This window comes from Lepisma saccharinum, chromosome 30 (genome assembly GCF_977018435.1).
Source record: "Lepisma saccharinum chromosome 30, izLepSacc3.1, whole genome shotgun sequence".
Lineage (NCBI taxonomy): Eukaryota > Metazoa > Arthropoda > Insecta > Zygentoma > Lepismatidae > Lepisma > Lepisma saccharinum.
The window spans coordinates 30,125,142-30,140,678 of NC_139258.1; the positions used below are offsets into that span (position 1 = coordinate 30,125,142).

Below are 15,537 nucleotides of genomic sequence, written 5' to 3' on the forward strand. Positions count from 1 at the left end.
TTGCCTAGCAATACTTGCACATTCCACTGTATATGGCTATGAGACTTGGCGTTACAGGCCAGCCATTTGGCGGCGCTCGTGTCTTGCATGTGATAGTTGGACTAGTGCTTATTCTTGTTCATGGGTTATTATTAACCTTGGTGTCATATTTCCCGTCATGTTGAAGGATAGCCTGTGGGATGGCCGCTAATGGAGGAGCTTTTGAAGGTTATTATCAGGGCTGTGATTTATATGTAGCAAAATACCGATTATCAATATTTTTTCCATATTTCTACTTTTTATACATCCTTTTACATATTTAAGGAAAACGTATTTTACATATTTCAACAGGTTTATTTCACATATTGTTCACATTTCATCATTTTGGAATTGTTCAAAAGAAATAAATTATGTGGCTCCATGAGCATTTCAACTCTCGGCTCCGGCACGTGTTCTTGTAGGAACTATATAATGGAGGCCGTAATTTTCGCTGCTTAATGGGATGCATATTGTATTCTTTGTTAAAATTGCCATCCTTTGATGGGTGACAAGTTAAAATGAATAATTGAAGGTTACTATTGGAACATTTGTGTACAAATAAAATAATGTCTGAATAATTTTAATATCAATCCATTCTGAAGTAATCATTTTAGAAATGGTTGTGTTAAAAGTTTTAAAAAAATAATAAATAGAATGACTTTAACAAGAAACATTCTATTAAGAATGTTTGCTAATTTGTTTATCGAACTATCAGTTAATGAAAACCATGTAAAAAATTCTTCTTATTCAAATTATCCTTTTTGTAAAATACATATCTTAAGTTTGCAACAATCTAGTTTTTACAATCTCACGTATTCTATTAGATTAAGTTTTTTCTGTGGCTTGTCATTTTTTAGCATTAATTCAATGGAAAATCATAAATTGTTTATTTCATTTGAAGTCACACAAATGAAAAAATCGCTTCTTTGCAAGATTTTGGGTCATTTTAAGCATGTGTTAGTCCATATTTTAGTTCATATTTTGCCAGTTTTTAGTCTTTGAACATATAAAACCACTTGTGATTTTTTATTAATATTAATAAAACATTAATCCCAGGTTTTATTAATATTAATAAAAATATTATCCGTTTTTATTAATATTAATAATATGGTAAATTTCTCGTATCGGACAAACGGATTTCTTCAAATTTACAGGAGAAATTACTTACCGAATGCAGTTTCTTTAGACTTGTGGAAGTTCGGGGAAATGTTTTCTCGCATCGTTCATTGAATTTTGCCGGTAAATCATGTATTTTTCGATATAAATGTGTGACCGATGCACGAAAGCTCTTGCATCCATTTACTTCCAGGTGGATGTAGCCTGTGTGTGATGACGTAATCCCGGTCAGTGTTTCCAAACACGTGTTTTTGTAACTGAAGAAGGTACGTTTCCGCAAATGGTTTGTGGGGCTATGTGTCAATGGTTCGTGGGGCTATGTGTCAATGGTTCGTGGGGCTATGCGTCAATGGTTCGTGGGGCTATGCGAGAATGGTGTGTATGGCTATGCATATTTTTTTCAAAACCAATTTTTAACTATTGGAACCTATAGTGACCCTACCTAACCTAACCTTACCGGAAATGGTTCGTGGGGCTATGTATGAATGGTTCGTGGGGCTATGCATCAATGGTTTGTGGGGCTATGTAGGTATTTTTGGGTGCAGTGGGGTAGAAACACTGCATGCCGAGTACGGTAGTGAAACTGTGACCGCCATTTTGCATGTTACCGAAGGCAAAAAGAAACGAAGAAAACTTACTCGATATGTCGCAAATAGAGCTTATTTCCGTGAAATAAGCGAAATGCCACCTTCAGCAATGTTTCTCAATGCAGAATACGTAAGTACGAATATTCAAATTAAGTGAACTAGCAAATTTCAGCCGTTTGTCCGATACGAGAAATTTACATAAAACATATTAATCCCAGCCCTGGTTATTTTTAATACCTATTTCTTTATTTTTGTGGGTACTTAATGATACTACTTCTATATGTATTTTTTTTTTAATTTAGGTGCATAACGTGTAAGCGAACAGAGTACAGATACTTATCGAAACTTTAGGAGTTAGTTCCCTAGACCTTTAGGTGTTTGGCACTTGCACTTGCACTTTTCAATGGAGGCGGGATCGTCATCAACATTTCTCGTGTGGACGCCTCCACCTGTAAGTAAAATGCTAAGTAACAAGTTATTAGTTGTATAATATCGCTATGGTTGAAAAATCTTAGAAATTACAGTATGACTGAGTCATTGTCTAATACTCATGTCGGTCATAAATAAAAAAAAATACAGAATGCAAGGTTTAAAAATAATAATAGAAGTCGCGCATGAGTCCTAGTATTGCATTAAAATATAACGTATTACACCAAAATTATTACTTACGCAAAACGTTCCCCAGCTTTTATTTCCGAATTTGAGTTCGAACATTTTCCGAAGAAAATGGTACATGAAACCAATGAACACCAGTGAACGAGAAGAATGTGTGTCATGTATTGTTCCCTAAAGGTTTACATGTTGATACAATTATATAGGATGAGAGATAAAGAGTGCAAGGGAAAACGGAACAGATAAGTTCATAGGCTACTTTTTCTTTAAATAGTTTTTGACAAGAAAAAATTCCTTGAAGTTTTTGAAAAGTAACTTTTAGACCTGAAAGAGCCCTAGAATCGTAACAACTGACAGAAAGAAAAACTGGAAGTTATTTCAGTGTAAAATTTGCTAACTTTATACCTTGTTCAGAGTTTAAAACAAGATAAACAACCTAACTTGGATGAAGTAGGACAAGAGTAAGAAGCGTAATGCGATAATTTTATTTCTTAATAATGATTAACATTCAACATTCATCCTTGTCTTTTTACCTCCCCCTTTTTATTTAAATGCTAGGAAACCCTTCACATTCAAGTTTTCGTGGCAGGATCAGATATTAATTGCACTACCTGTATTTTATGTAGCAGTAATTTATGTGCCATTTGCGTAAACAGACCTATGTATTGACAAATCACATAACTCAAAGTTTGTGATATTCCGAGAAATAAGAGAGATTTAGATATTAATACTTTGCTTTCCTGTGTTACGACGTGTATATAAGCTTATATAAAATGTTACCTAATTACATGAAGGAGGCTTAAATGACAAAACAAAATTACTGATATTAAAGGTTTGACCGTGGAGCAATGTGGACCTGAAGTTTGGGTCCACATTTTTTTTTTAGGTCTGAACGTAGTGCTTATGTGAGGAAAATGGGAAAATGTAATTTTGGAACCAATAAATAATCCACTCGCGGGTAAAAATATGCCTATGTAATGGTCTTTGCACTGGAATTCCAATTTTATATGCAAGAACTATGTGTGAATATGAAGTGAGTGTGTACTGATTGAACTGATGTTAACCCGCTTGAGAGCAGACCAGTTAGCCATCATGATGTTTCTTTAATTTGTTTCATGTTCGGTTTGAGTTTGTTTTAAAGTCCACTTTAGAGTCTATGTACAGAAAGGCTAATCGGGACTGGACCTGCAGTTTAGAGTGAATTCCGAACTACTGTTTCTCCACTGGGTTTCGAACCCGGTACCCCTTGATTAAAAGGTGGCGACGTTACTTTCCACCACGTCATCGAGGAGGCCTTATTTGTTTCATGCAACGCGAAGATTAAGAATAAGGAAGAAACTCCAACGAAGGAAAGAACAGTGAGGCCTCCCCGATGGTGCAGAGTTAACGTCATCGCCTTGTAATCAAGGTGCCCCTAGTTCGATACCCGGTGGAGGCACATACTGGTTCGGATCCAACTTTAAGCTGTAGGTCCATTTCTAATTAGCCATCCTGTGCATAATAAAAACTAGGGATGGGCCGATATGAAATTTTGGCCGATACCGATAAAGTACCCGTATAAAATTTACTGATATCGATAACCGATATAAAATTCGAAATAGTCCTTGAAGAACCTGAATAGTTCATTGACCTCCTTAATAAATGTTTGTTCCCAGGGGACTGCAGTAGAAAAGATGTTGACATATACTTTTTTTGAAAAACACTATGGCATGGAGATTATCCATAAAAATTATAACAAAATGCCAAAATTTTGCACTAAATTATAAGATATTAACAGATATATCGGATCGGTAATTTTACAGATAAACCGATATGCTTATATCGGGCCATACAGATAGATTACCAATTAATCTGTCCCATCGCTAATAAAAACAACTCAGAAGTAGATGACGACGAATACTCCATCAACAGTAGCCCTATGATTTCATCCCTTAATTTAAAACACCTAAGAAGTAAAAGAAAACAGATTGAAAATGGCAATGGACAACTTGCTTAGTGTAATCTTTACCGTCGGCCAAAAGTTCAGATTCAATACAAATTTGTGATTTTTAATATGATTTTCCAGGAAATTATATCGTGCTGTTTTCTTGCCCTTTATCGTGTGTTAGGTTAGTTTATACGTAGGTTGTTCAATAAGTTTTGCCTCCTGGGCTATAACTTCTTTTTATTGATTGAGGGAAGTTTGTGTTTTTACATTCAAATGAAAGTTTGGAATGCCCTCTTTTAAAGGGTAACATCACTTTTTGATGTAGTCCCCACCGTCGAAACCCTTCCGCCATCGGTGCACTAGTTTCTACATTCCGTCAGAGATAAATGAGGTTGGATACTATTTGTCAGCTGACGTAGGACCCACCTGGAACACACTTTTTTTAAAACTCAAGTTCGTCCTTAATGACGTGATTCACTATTACAAGTAGCATGCACAGAAGAATATATAAGATCTCCCTCTGCTTTATGCGGCGATTAACACCAATCAGTTCATCAACATGCGCCAACATCTCTCGAGTGAATGCATAGACAGTGCATCACTGCGGTGCTTCTTTAAAGTGGCCATGGCTGGGTTGTCCGTGTGTACTGTGACAGTCAGATTTACCGACGTCATTATTATTATTATTATTATTATTATTGTCCATAGCGGTAAAAAATGTGTTGATTCAAAGCGTTGAGAGTTTTAAGTTGTAAGAATACATATCTGATTTTTGCCAAGCCGACGGGAGGAACGAGACGTTCACGTGTCTTAAGGGTGAGCACCTGAAGGGTCACGTTATGCGTCTAAAGCTTAGGAAATTCGACCGTAGTGACAAACATTTAAATATCTCGGTTTCCGGCGGTCAGATTCATGTGAAACTTATACCAGCGCAGCGGCATGTGTGCAAGGACGGATGTGTGGAGTTTCGTCGCGATCAAGCAACAATTACGGACGCCAGATCAAATCGGTTGTAATTGATCAGTTTGTGGACACCGGTTGCAATTGAGCTATGGCGACAGCGAGACTGAGGCTTAATCCGCTGAAACTCAACTTCGAGCACGGCTCGTCCCAGTTGGGAGACAATAGAGCAAAGTGAAATGACCTCTTCGGAAGCGTCACTTCAACGAACGCCTAGCGTCTCTTTTCAAAATCCAAATAAAACGAAGGACATGGTTTTTCGATACACAGTCTTACCGCGATCCTTGTAGCGAGAGCAGCTCCGTGCTACCTCTGCGTGTACAGTGGACTTCGTTGTGTTTTACGAACACCAGTGCGTGTGATAGACAGTAAGTCTACACGAGTGCGCCTACCTCAACCGCTGGGAGAAGTTGAAGCGAGACCGTGTTTTTGTGATTACCTTACGCCGTTTATAATTTTTTGAGAAACGAGGAACACCGGAAACTATGGCGGGCTAGAGGAAGAAGAGAGATGAGGGCGTTACGTCGATTCGCCCGATGTCAGAAGAGACTACGCCGATGATGCCTATCCGCCGCCATGGAGAGAGAGAGAGACGTCGAACGCCGCCCTATTGATACGCCGATGATGCCTATCCGCCGCCGTGGAGAGAGAGAGAGACGTCGAACGCCGCCCTATTGATACGCCGATGATGCCTATCCGCCGCCATGGAGAGAGAGAGAGACGTCGAACGCCGCCCTATTGATACGCCGATGATGCCTATCCGCCGCCATGGAGAGAGAGAGAGACGTCGAACGCCGCCCTATTGATACGCCGATGATGCCTACCAGCCGCCACGTTGACGTCCCGACGCCCAGACCACCGATCCCGAGGGGAAGAGAAACCGAGGAACCAGAAGTATGAACACTTTTCGCATCTTCATCGTCGCGACCAAGGAAACCTTCCGTGTGAATACTATGTGTTTTTCAATCGCCCATAACGACGCCCGGATGCACTTCGGAAGCTGAGAGTTGGTAATGTATTCATCTGTGTGATTGTCAGCACGTGACGGCCCGATTGATTTAGAGAACGCCCTTGAAATTCGTCAACATTTTGAAAACGCCCACTCAACTCGAAATTTTATATCAAACTCCCGTCGCGCTTGTCATTTGTAATTTATTCGTCTCAGGTCGATTTTTCTTATTCCTTGTGATATTTTTTTTAATGGTCTTAAATTTATTGTTGTTTGTGCTCCTTTGTATTTGTTTAAAGTGCGTACTATTAGAGTAAAGCGCCGCCCACTTAATTGTTTGATCTACTTGAGGTTTGTTCATTTTTTATGTGTCAGTGCTAGCTATGTCAGGCCGCATGTGTGATTATTTGGTAAAAGTATTTGCCTGGTAATATGAATTGCTCGTCGCGGCGAAGTGTTTAAGTCCCGCCTGCTAGAGAGTATATGTTTGCGTCACTCAACGGAGGTTATTTGTTATGTTTGGAACCACGTGAGGTCTTGTAAAAGGAAAACGTCCGCCCACGTGAATGTAATTGCCGTTGAGACGCCTTTGTTTATGCTGATCAAATAATGTATTGTCACCGCGCCGACTAGTTTCTTTTTAAAAAAGGTGAACTTAAGTAAGGGCTGGCTAGGATTTGAGTAGCACTGGAGCAGAATCACAAATGACCTGATTAGACAAAAAGTAAGGTAAAATTAATTGAGAATGCAATAATTAGGGCTTATCGTCATAACACCTGTACATGTCATGTATCATTCTTTGTGTCGATGACCCCGTGAGAACTGAATGTGTGAATGAAAGTGAGAGTGAAAGAGGGGGAGCTGTAGTAAATTGATTTTTGTTGATTATGAATAGAATATACTTTTTATTTTCATGTTAATTTTGGGCTATATCATTTCGTACGCATGTCGCTACCCGTGATTTTCAGGTATGCAGCTAGCCGCTTCCCGGCTACAGGTAAAGAGGTGGTTATTTGAAAGTACATATGTCTTTGTTTTTATTCGATATGGCTTATCACTATGCACTGTTGGTCACCGGTTCCTACACACGAACTTAACCTGGACCGTAACGTTATTTCGCTTGTCCGAGGGAGATTTTGCCGCCTCTATCTTGGTAGTGGTAGCTACCCGGGCAAGGGAGGGCGTTTCACAGTACAGTAGGGATGGCCAAACGGATCCAAAAGTTACGGATCTGGATCCGGATCCGAGAGTTTCGTATCTCAATCCCATTATAATATTACCACACCTTAAAAGGTATTATGATCTTCGATTACAAAGAAATTTTTCATTAGTTAGTCCTACTAGAATTTTTTTCAAGTGTTGAAACATCTCCTATAGTGTTGTTCCTAAAATAATTTGCTACTCATCGGCTAACACACTCGTGCACAAAAATAATCTTACTTGTTTAACATAAAATGTCAGAGGTGATTTTGTAAATGCCATCGAAACGAATATGTATTAATTCGAATGTATTGGAAATGAAAACACACATAAATGTGAGACATTCCATTCCAGGATGAAACCTTTAACACATATAACAAGATAGAAATGTTACACAAAAATTATACAATTGTTCTACAGTTACAGTTTTACAAATTAAAATAAAACATTATAATATATGCAGTGTTATATAATTACAAAGTGTAAGACTAACAAGGGATGTTATCTAAGTGTCCCCCTCCGATTTCCATGAAACTTGGCAGGTGTATGGGGGGGCCCAATGGAAGAAATACGTGTTTTTTGTTTCAGCTAAAATACGGTTTTAGGGGGCAAAACCCCCTCAAATGTCAAGATGAGGACAAATTGAAGTGAGGATCTGACCCTTGTGTCCCCCTCCGATTTCCATGATACTTGGCAGGTGTGTGTATAAACGGGCCCAAAGGAAGAAATACGTGTTGTTTTGTTTCGGCTAAAAAACTGTTTTAGGGGGCAACCCACCTCAAATGTCAATATGAGGACAAATTTAAGTGGGCATTTGACCTATGTGTCCCCCTCCGATTTCCATGAAACTTGGCAGGTGTATAGTGGGGCCCAAAGGAAGAAATACGTGTTTTTTTGTTTCAGCTAAAAAAACGGTTTTACGGGGCAAAACCCACTCAAATGTCAAGATGAGGACAAATTGAAGTGGGGATCTATACGTGATTTTTTTTGTTTCGACTAAAAATCTGTTCTAGGGGCAACCTCCCCTTAAATGTCAAGATGAGACAAATTGAAGTGGGGATCTGACCCCTGTGTTCCCCCCGATTTCCATGAAACTTGGCAGGTGTATAGAGGGGCCCAAAGGAAGAAATACGTGTTTTTTTTGTTTAGGCTAAAAAACTGTTTTACGTAGCAAAACCCGCCTCAAATGTCAAGATGAGGACAAATTGACGTGGGGATCATCTGACCCCTGTGTCCCCCTCCGATTTCCATGAAATTTGGCAGGTGTATAGAGAGGCCATATGCCCCCTGTTTCTTTCTATGCCATATTTACGTGGTTTCGGGGGCAGATCCCCACTTCAATTTCTCCTCATCTTGACATTTAAGGGGGAGGGCTCTATACACCTGCCAAGTTTCATGGAAATCGGAGTGGGAGACTTAGACCTCCCTTGTAAGTGTATTAATTAATTACGAATCGCGCACGCGCGCACACACACTATATATATATATATAGTCCGCGTGCGCGATTTGTAATTAATACACTTACAAGGGAGGTTATCTAAGTGTCCCCCTCCGATTTTCATGAAACTTGGCAGGTGTATAGAGGGGCCTAAAGCAAGACATACGTGTTTTTTTATTTCGGCTAAAAAACAGTTTTAGGGGTCAATCCCCATCAAATGTCAAGATGAGGACAAATTGACGTGGGGATCTCACCCCTGTGTCCCACTTCGATTTCCGTGAAATTTGGCAGGTGTATCCGAAACTTTTGGATCCGGATCCGTTTGGCCATCCCTAGTGTACAGTCTGCACCCATTTCCTGACCGTGCTAACGTCAACGCATGCTTCCCCACATACGGCACGCATCCGACGGTGGATTTCGATAGGTGGAACATCTTCCGCAGCCAGAAATCCAATCATAGCACGATAGTCCGATATCTTTCAAACTACTGCTCCGATGTCATTGGCTCAAACATAAAATATCCTCTGAGAGCAGACATTCCAATTTTTTTATTTAAATGTAAAATCATAAACTTACCCACTTACCCACGGTGAGAAATCCTAGGGGATTTCCATCCCACCAACAGTCTTGGCTTCAAAAATCCCCCCCACAAGAAATTTCCGGTGGGGAGTGTGTTCGTTAAAAAAACAAAAGGCGAGCAATTATTTTTTACTTCAAATATCCTTTACTAAGGATAGTATCGAAAACACACACGAAGTAATGTGTTTGCAAGTGTTGCATACTTTCTCTCTCGCTTTCATTCAAGAGACTATTTACAGATCTTACACCAATAACAAATGTTATATTGATATAATATATTCATAATAAAAGTAAAATAACAATGCAAGACAAATATAACTATAAAATCTAATTGATTTATACTAATAGAAAGCAAAAACTTAAAAGATAATAAAAATATTTAAACTATTTTTGTCATTTATTGACATCCTTAACCAGTCAGTATAGGAATTAGTTTGCAATAATAATAATAATTATAATAATAATAATAATAATAATAATAATAATAATAATAATAATGATGATGTATTTTCAATCTTAATTTACTTGTATATTTGGTTGGTTTTCCTTGAATTGTGGTGCGGACAAGCTTTCAAAAAGTGATCCCGTCTGACAGAACTAGATAATGAGACTTACAACAAACATTCCAGAAAAGCATGCAACCATCTTCATGTGAACATTCAAGCAGTGCTATAAGTGAAGGGTATTTATTATTATAAATATGTATTATATGTATACAGGGTGGCTCAAAAAGTCACTTAACACCCTCGGTACAATGCCACTGCAGCGTGCAACATGGAAATGGTGATGACCAATCGTTGCCAGGCCAAGGGGGAACCACATTGACGCCAACTGTACGGTCGGCGGCCATCTTGATGTCCGCAATCTTGAATTCAACTTTAGAATTTTAAATGGGAAGGGGCTGATATGATATATCAAATAAGGCTAGAATTTCACGAGAAACGCAATGCTGAAGGTTTTTTTATGTATCTTTAACAAATAAAAAGTTATAACTGAATTCTTTTACCAATTTGCTCCTTTTCGAGGTGTTAGAAAAATGCCTTAAAATTTGTTTAGCGTTGTCACTGTGAAAGACTTTTAATTCAATGGAAGCGTCACACTGTAAATTGTTCGCGACAACCATTCATAATGCGCAGCTCTTCGTGGATGTATCCGATTAAAATCGTGTGTATCCGATTAGAATCGTGTGCAATGGCATACGAACTTCTCTCCCTAGACATCACTTTGATCTCGATGCATTACCGATGCGCTAAACAAATTTTAAGGCATTTTTCTAACACCTCGAAAAGGAGCAAATTGGCACAAGAATTCAGTCATAACTTTTTACTGGTTAAAGATACGTCGAAAAAACCTTTACCATTGCATTTCTCGTGAAATTCTAGCCTGATTTGATATATCATATCACCCCCTTCCCATTTAAAATTCTAAGGTTGGATTCAATGTGGCGGACATCAAGATGGCCGCCGACCGCGCAGGTGTCGTCAATGTGGTTCCCCCTTGGCCTGATAACGATTGGTCATCACCATTTTCATGTTGCGCGCTGCAGTGGCCTTGTGCCGGGGATGTTAAGTGACTTTTTGAGCCACCCTGTATATATTTATATATTTGTGTATGGATGTGTGTGTGTGTGTGTGTGTGTGTGTGTGTGTATGTAGATTAAGATCTCCCTTCCCCTCCACCAATCTTAAATGATTTCACACCATGAACTTACCTCCCTCAATAAAGAAGTTATAGGCCAGGAGGCTAAACTTATTGAACAACCTTAGTAACTTACCTTAATTCTTGAGATAACATGAATGTGCAGAAATTCTGAGAACAGCTTGTCGTTTCAGAAGCCAATCAAGAAAGTTACTGTGAATCGTCTGCTGGATGGCGTTTGGAAAACTCTCGAGTGCCCAATTTGCCTGGAGATCGCTCTGCCTCCGATCGTCCAGTGCCGACAGGGTCACCACATCTGCAAGAACTGCAAGATCCGGGTGACGCACTGCGGAATCTGCAGGGACCCGATCTCTCCGACGAGGAACTTCGTGGCGGAGTCCCTCGTTCTGAGCATCCCTCTGCCGTGCAGATACAGGGAGAACGGATGCATGGTCACCGTGCTGCACGAAGAAAAGGAAAAACATGAGAAGACCTGTTCTAACAGGCCTTTCATCTGCCCGTTCAAGAATTGCAAAGCCTCCGTGGTCGGCAGCAAGATGCTGAAGCACTTCACGTCTTCCCACAAAAACACGAAGGTAGCGTCTTGCAAGAGGGGCATCGACGACGAGGAGTTCTTCTCCGGGTTCGTCTTCGGGACCGACCAGAAGTTCATCCTCAGGCTGATCGACATCCCCATCTGGGGGATCTTCTCGTTCACGGTGAAGGTGAAGTCGGACAAGGCGCTGTACGCCGTGGTCCAGATGGTCGCTTCGGAAGACGAGTGCAGGAAGTTCCGCTACACTTGCACCATGTACGGTGTCCAAGATAGGAACATGTCCTACAGCGGACCAGTGTACTCCCTGCACGTGCCCTTATCTAACATCCGTTCCGACACTGATTGCCTCATAATCTCTGGCCATTTCAATTGAGAAGTTCAATAATGTATGCAGCGAAACTGTTCATAACACGAACGACGTTAAGACCAGCAACTACTTCATGAGCATTCGAATCATGAAGGTCATGTGACTGTGATACATATGTACAGATTTGAGAGAGAGCTAGAGGTTAGTTATTATGAAAGTAAATTTCAGTTTCTTGAAACGGAATATCAGTTCAATTTTTCCTTGTAGGTAACTAAGTCAGTCAACTAACAAGTATGATGTTTTGAATTAGAATTCCTTTTTGTTATAACCTAGTCAACCACGAAAGACATGCGCACTGATACCATGTCTTGTCTTCCAGCTCTTTCTTAAGGGAAAATAGTAGATGATTATTTTTCCGGCATTTTTTTTTTTTTTTTAACTTTATGAAATTGCCTTTCAGTCACGATATCGCTGCATCACTAGTTATAGTTAAGTAAATGGTACGTATTATTTTTGTTTCAATCCAACCGCAGTGGTAAGCAGCTGATTCATAAACAAATTTTCCCAACACTATAATATTTATTCCGAATGAATGAGTCTTACAACGAACTACTGCAGTGTGCCAAAGATGTCAGTAATTTCAGGAAAGGAAGTTTTTGATATCATCAAGAAAGCAAAACTGTCCCATGTCGCTTTCTTGTAATGGGTAAATTTTGTTGGTAAATGTAGTCATGTTGATTCGATGCTCAATATTGTTAATGTTCTATAGTTACAGAACTGCTCTGGTTATTAGAAGTGAAAGCGAATCTCAATAAAAGGATTTTAGTTGACAAAGAAATCTTCGTATATTCGTTATATACTTCCATTTTTAAAATGATGTATACACTGATGATATGTCAACAATATGAATGTATCATATTCGTCAGTGTTTGAAAATGTTTGAATAACAATTACAATCATTTGAATGATATTTGAAAAGTTGTATTTTTATAACAATCGTAATTTGTACAATTATAGTCATGTTTAATAAATTTTGCATAGTGTCATTCAAGCATGTTATGATTTCAACAAATGCCAGTGAGTGCTATCTTGTGTGGATGGTACCGACGACACGAGATTCTTTGAGATTTGTCGAGACGAGATTAGACCGGGACTTTAAATGAGAATGAAAAGTAAATATGAAAATTTCGGTTAAATGGAAATTACTATACTCAACGACTACTTACTTCTTCGATCATCGGAAAGGGAACGTCGTGTGTCACGTACAGATTGGTTATGTATTGTTTGATATTTTAGCTTATTTTAAGAAGTTTCTTTCCACATTTTTGTATCTATTATATCGAGACGAGCCGAGACTTACCTTCCTCATTCACGAGACAAGACGAGACTGAACCAATCTCATCTCCTTGTCATCTCTCTCTTGTCTTTGACGCGTGACAGCCCGGGACGAGCCAAGTGACATTAAATTTTGTGCTTTTTGTACACCATATATTATTCTATATTTATATTTTGGGTCGTCCCGATCTACCGACGGCTTAGGAAATTTTGAAGGTATTTTCAATACATATTGAAAGTAGAAGATACAGTGTACACGCTACTTATGTTGCCTAGACCAGTGATTCTCAACCTTCGTGAGCCCGCAGGCCAGTGAAATCGTATTTCAAAAGTCCATTCCCCGATCCTAACAATTGTACTCGTAAATACCTTTCTATTTTTTTTTTTTTTTTAACTTTGTACGTTAATGAATATACGAGGGTCACTATTTATATTTTGAGCCTAACAATGTAAAAACAGGAATTTGGCATTGAAAACTGCTTTATTGTTTTTCGAAGTATTCTCCTTTATGGTCAATACACTTTTGCATTCGTTCGAACCCAGGGACGGCGACAGGGGTAGCCCACCCAAAATTTCCTGTGCCCACCCGATTGCCCACCCAATCAAATTCACTACATACATATACTTAGAGATATGTGAACGTTGCAATAAATAAGTGTATTCTCGTGTTCATTACATGTATATTTTACTAATGAATATTATATATAGCATACTAGAAATGTTCACATATCATCATCCCATAAAAAGCTCATTTAACTTTGTCATTAGAAAAAAAAGGAATTACTAGAGATCTTGAAACAAGAAAACTGTGACCAACTGAATAATTCTATGATTAGAAGCAGCTAGTGGGGTTAGGATGCGTAACATTATGGAGGGTATGGTCAAGATGAGATCTGGATTTAGGGTGAGCGTGAGGGCTGCCGCTCCGGGCCTTCACGAAAAGTTATAACTGAAACTGTGGAGGGGATTGGGATGGGGTCTTGGTGTTGTAAGCTCCAGGTCTTCATATATATAAATCCCAGCCTGCGTATGATTAAAATAATCTCTAAATAAACAAATAAAAACCTTAGCGTTGCTTCCTCCAGCAACACAATAAATTATTTCGACTTTTTAATTAGGTCTACATTGAAATTCCAGAAGTGTATCTTTCTTTATTTCATTACAATTTTTATATTTATATTTATATTTAACATACCTGTCATTTTCAAATATGTACATAGTATACAAAATAACAACTTTGTATGCGTTCTACTAATAAATACTAATAAGAAACAATCACAATAACCACTATAATACGGAGGTATATTAATTTTGATGTAACAGTTATGTGGGTTTGGAAAAAGCAACAGAATTATTGAATTGATAATGGGTGACTAACTCTATTTAAAAATCCTAGTTCCGCACATAAATTTTGCCTATTAGTTACGTAATCATGCGATTTTTCTTGTGATTAACTTACGTAGAATTTAAAAGAAGAAGGGGTTGGAAGGAAAGCTTTGTTTGAGGGCGCAAGAGAACTAATCAATCACGATGAGAATGGGTTAAACTGTAGAAGCATCAGAGGTTCAGCCAAAAAAGTCAGCAGAATCTGTAGATGCAAATGAAGTAAAGAAAAAAGGTGTCACGAAGTATGAATTAGAAACATTTGTTTGTTTGTTTTTAAATCCACTTTTATGCTCAGATAGGCTAATCGGGACTGAACCTACAGTTGAAAGTGAAGTCCGAACCAGTGTGCATTGTGCTTCCACCAGGGGAGGGGGCAGTAGAAACCAGAACCTCTTCACTATAAGGCGACAACGTTATGCCACTGGGGAAAAATATACAAAAAAAACTCGCAGGGAACGTGTTATATTATCACCATAAGAGATGCGTTCATTTAAGAGGGTCTATTGCCAGAAATAAATATTTGAAACTTTCGGAAAACAACGTTATTGTTCACGGAGTTAGCTGCCTTGATCCAAGAATGAAACAATGTGAAATTGAAACTACAACCTCTACTTTCGAAGGGGTATGAAGTAATGAAACTCCACTTTTGGAAGAGTAAGTAGTTGCTGATTCGACTGATTTGTTCTACGTGAAGTCATTTTTCTGCTAATTTGGCTAATGGTGACGATGAGGTTCAATTGTGATTAGGTGAAAGTGACGAAGGGGTGGGGTGGGGAACAAATACAAGCAGACATTGAAAATGCAACCCCCCAAATTCGGAAAGATCGCGCCATACAACCCAAGTCATCTGTGAAAAAGAGATGAATTACCGGGTATGGGGATCAAATTCTATGAATTCGTCCAAAATCACATTCTACAAAATGTAAACT

At 38.8% G+C, this 15,537-nt stretch overlaps 1 protein-coding gene across 3 annotated transcripts; it reads left to right on the plus strand.

The window, feature by feature from the left end:
• The first annotated feature begins 71 nt into the window (after positions 1 to 71).
• LOC145981814 (E3 ubiquitin-protein ligase SIAH1A-like) lies at positions 72 to 12,757 on the plus strand. 3 transcript variants are annotated; one of them, XM_083115243.1, is made up of 3 exons: positions 148 to 207; positions 2,024 to 2,172; positions 11,219 to 12,757. In XM_083115243.1, exons 2-3 carry the CDS (start codon positions 2,125 to 2,127, stop codon positions 11,951 to 11,953), a joined length of 783 nt encoding a protein of 260 aa, XP_082971369.1. In that variant the 5' UTR covers positions 148 to 207; positions 2,024 to 2,124; the 3' UTR covers positions 11,954 to 12,757. The 3 variants fall into 3 exon arrangements, with proteins under 3 accessions (XP_082971371.1, XP_082971369.1, XP_082971370.1); XM_083115245.1 differs by lacking the exon at positions 2,024 to 2,172 and having other exon boundaries at positions 72 to 207; XM_083115244.1 differs by lacking the exons at positions 148 to 207; positions 2,024 to 2,172 and adding an exon at positions 1,718 to 1,851.
• Positions 12,758 to 15,537: the final 2,780 nt, after the last annotated feature.

What these genes read in the sequence shown, in the direction of transcription:
- LOC145981814 (XM_083115243.1), top strand. Translation starts at nt 2,125, where the DNA reads ATGGAGGCGGGATCGTCATCAACATTTCTCGTGTGGACGCCTCCACCT. An exon ending in TCGTGTGGACGCCTCCACCT is followed by an intron (nt 2,173 to 11,218) that starts GTAAGTAAAATG and finishes TTGTCGTTTCAG; the next exon opens with AAGCCAATCAAGAAAGTTAC.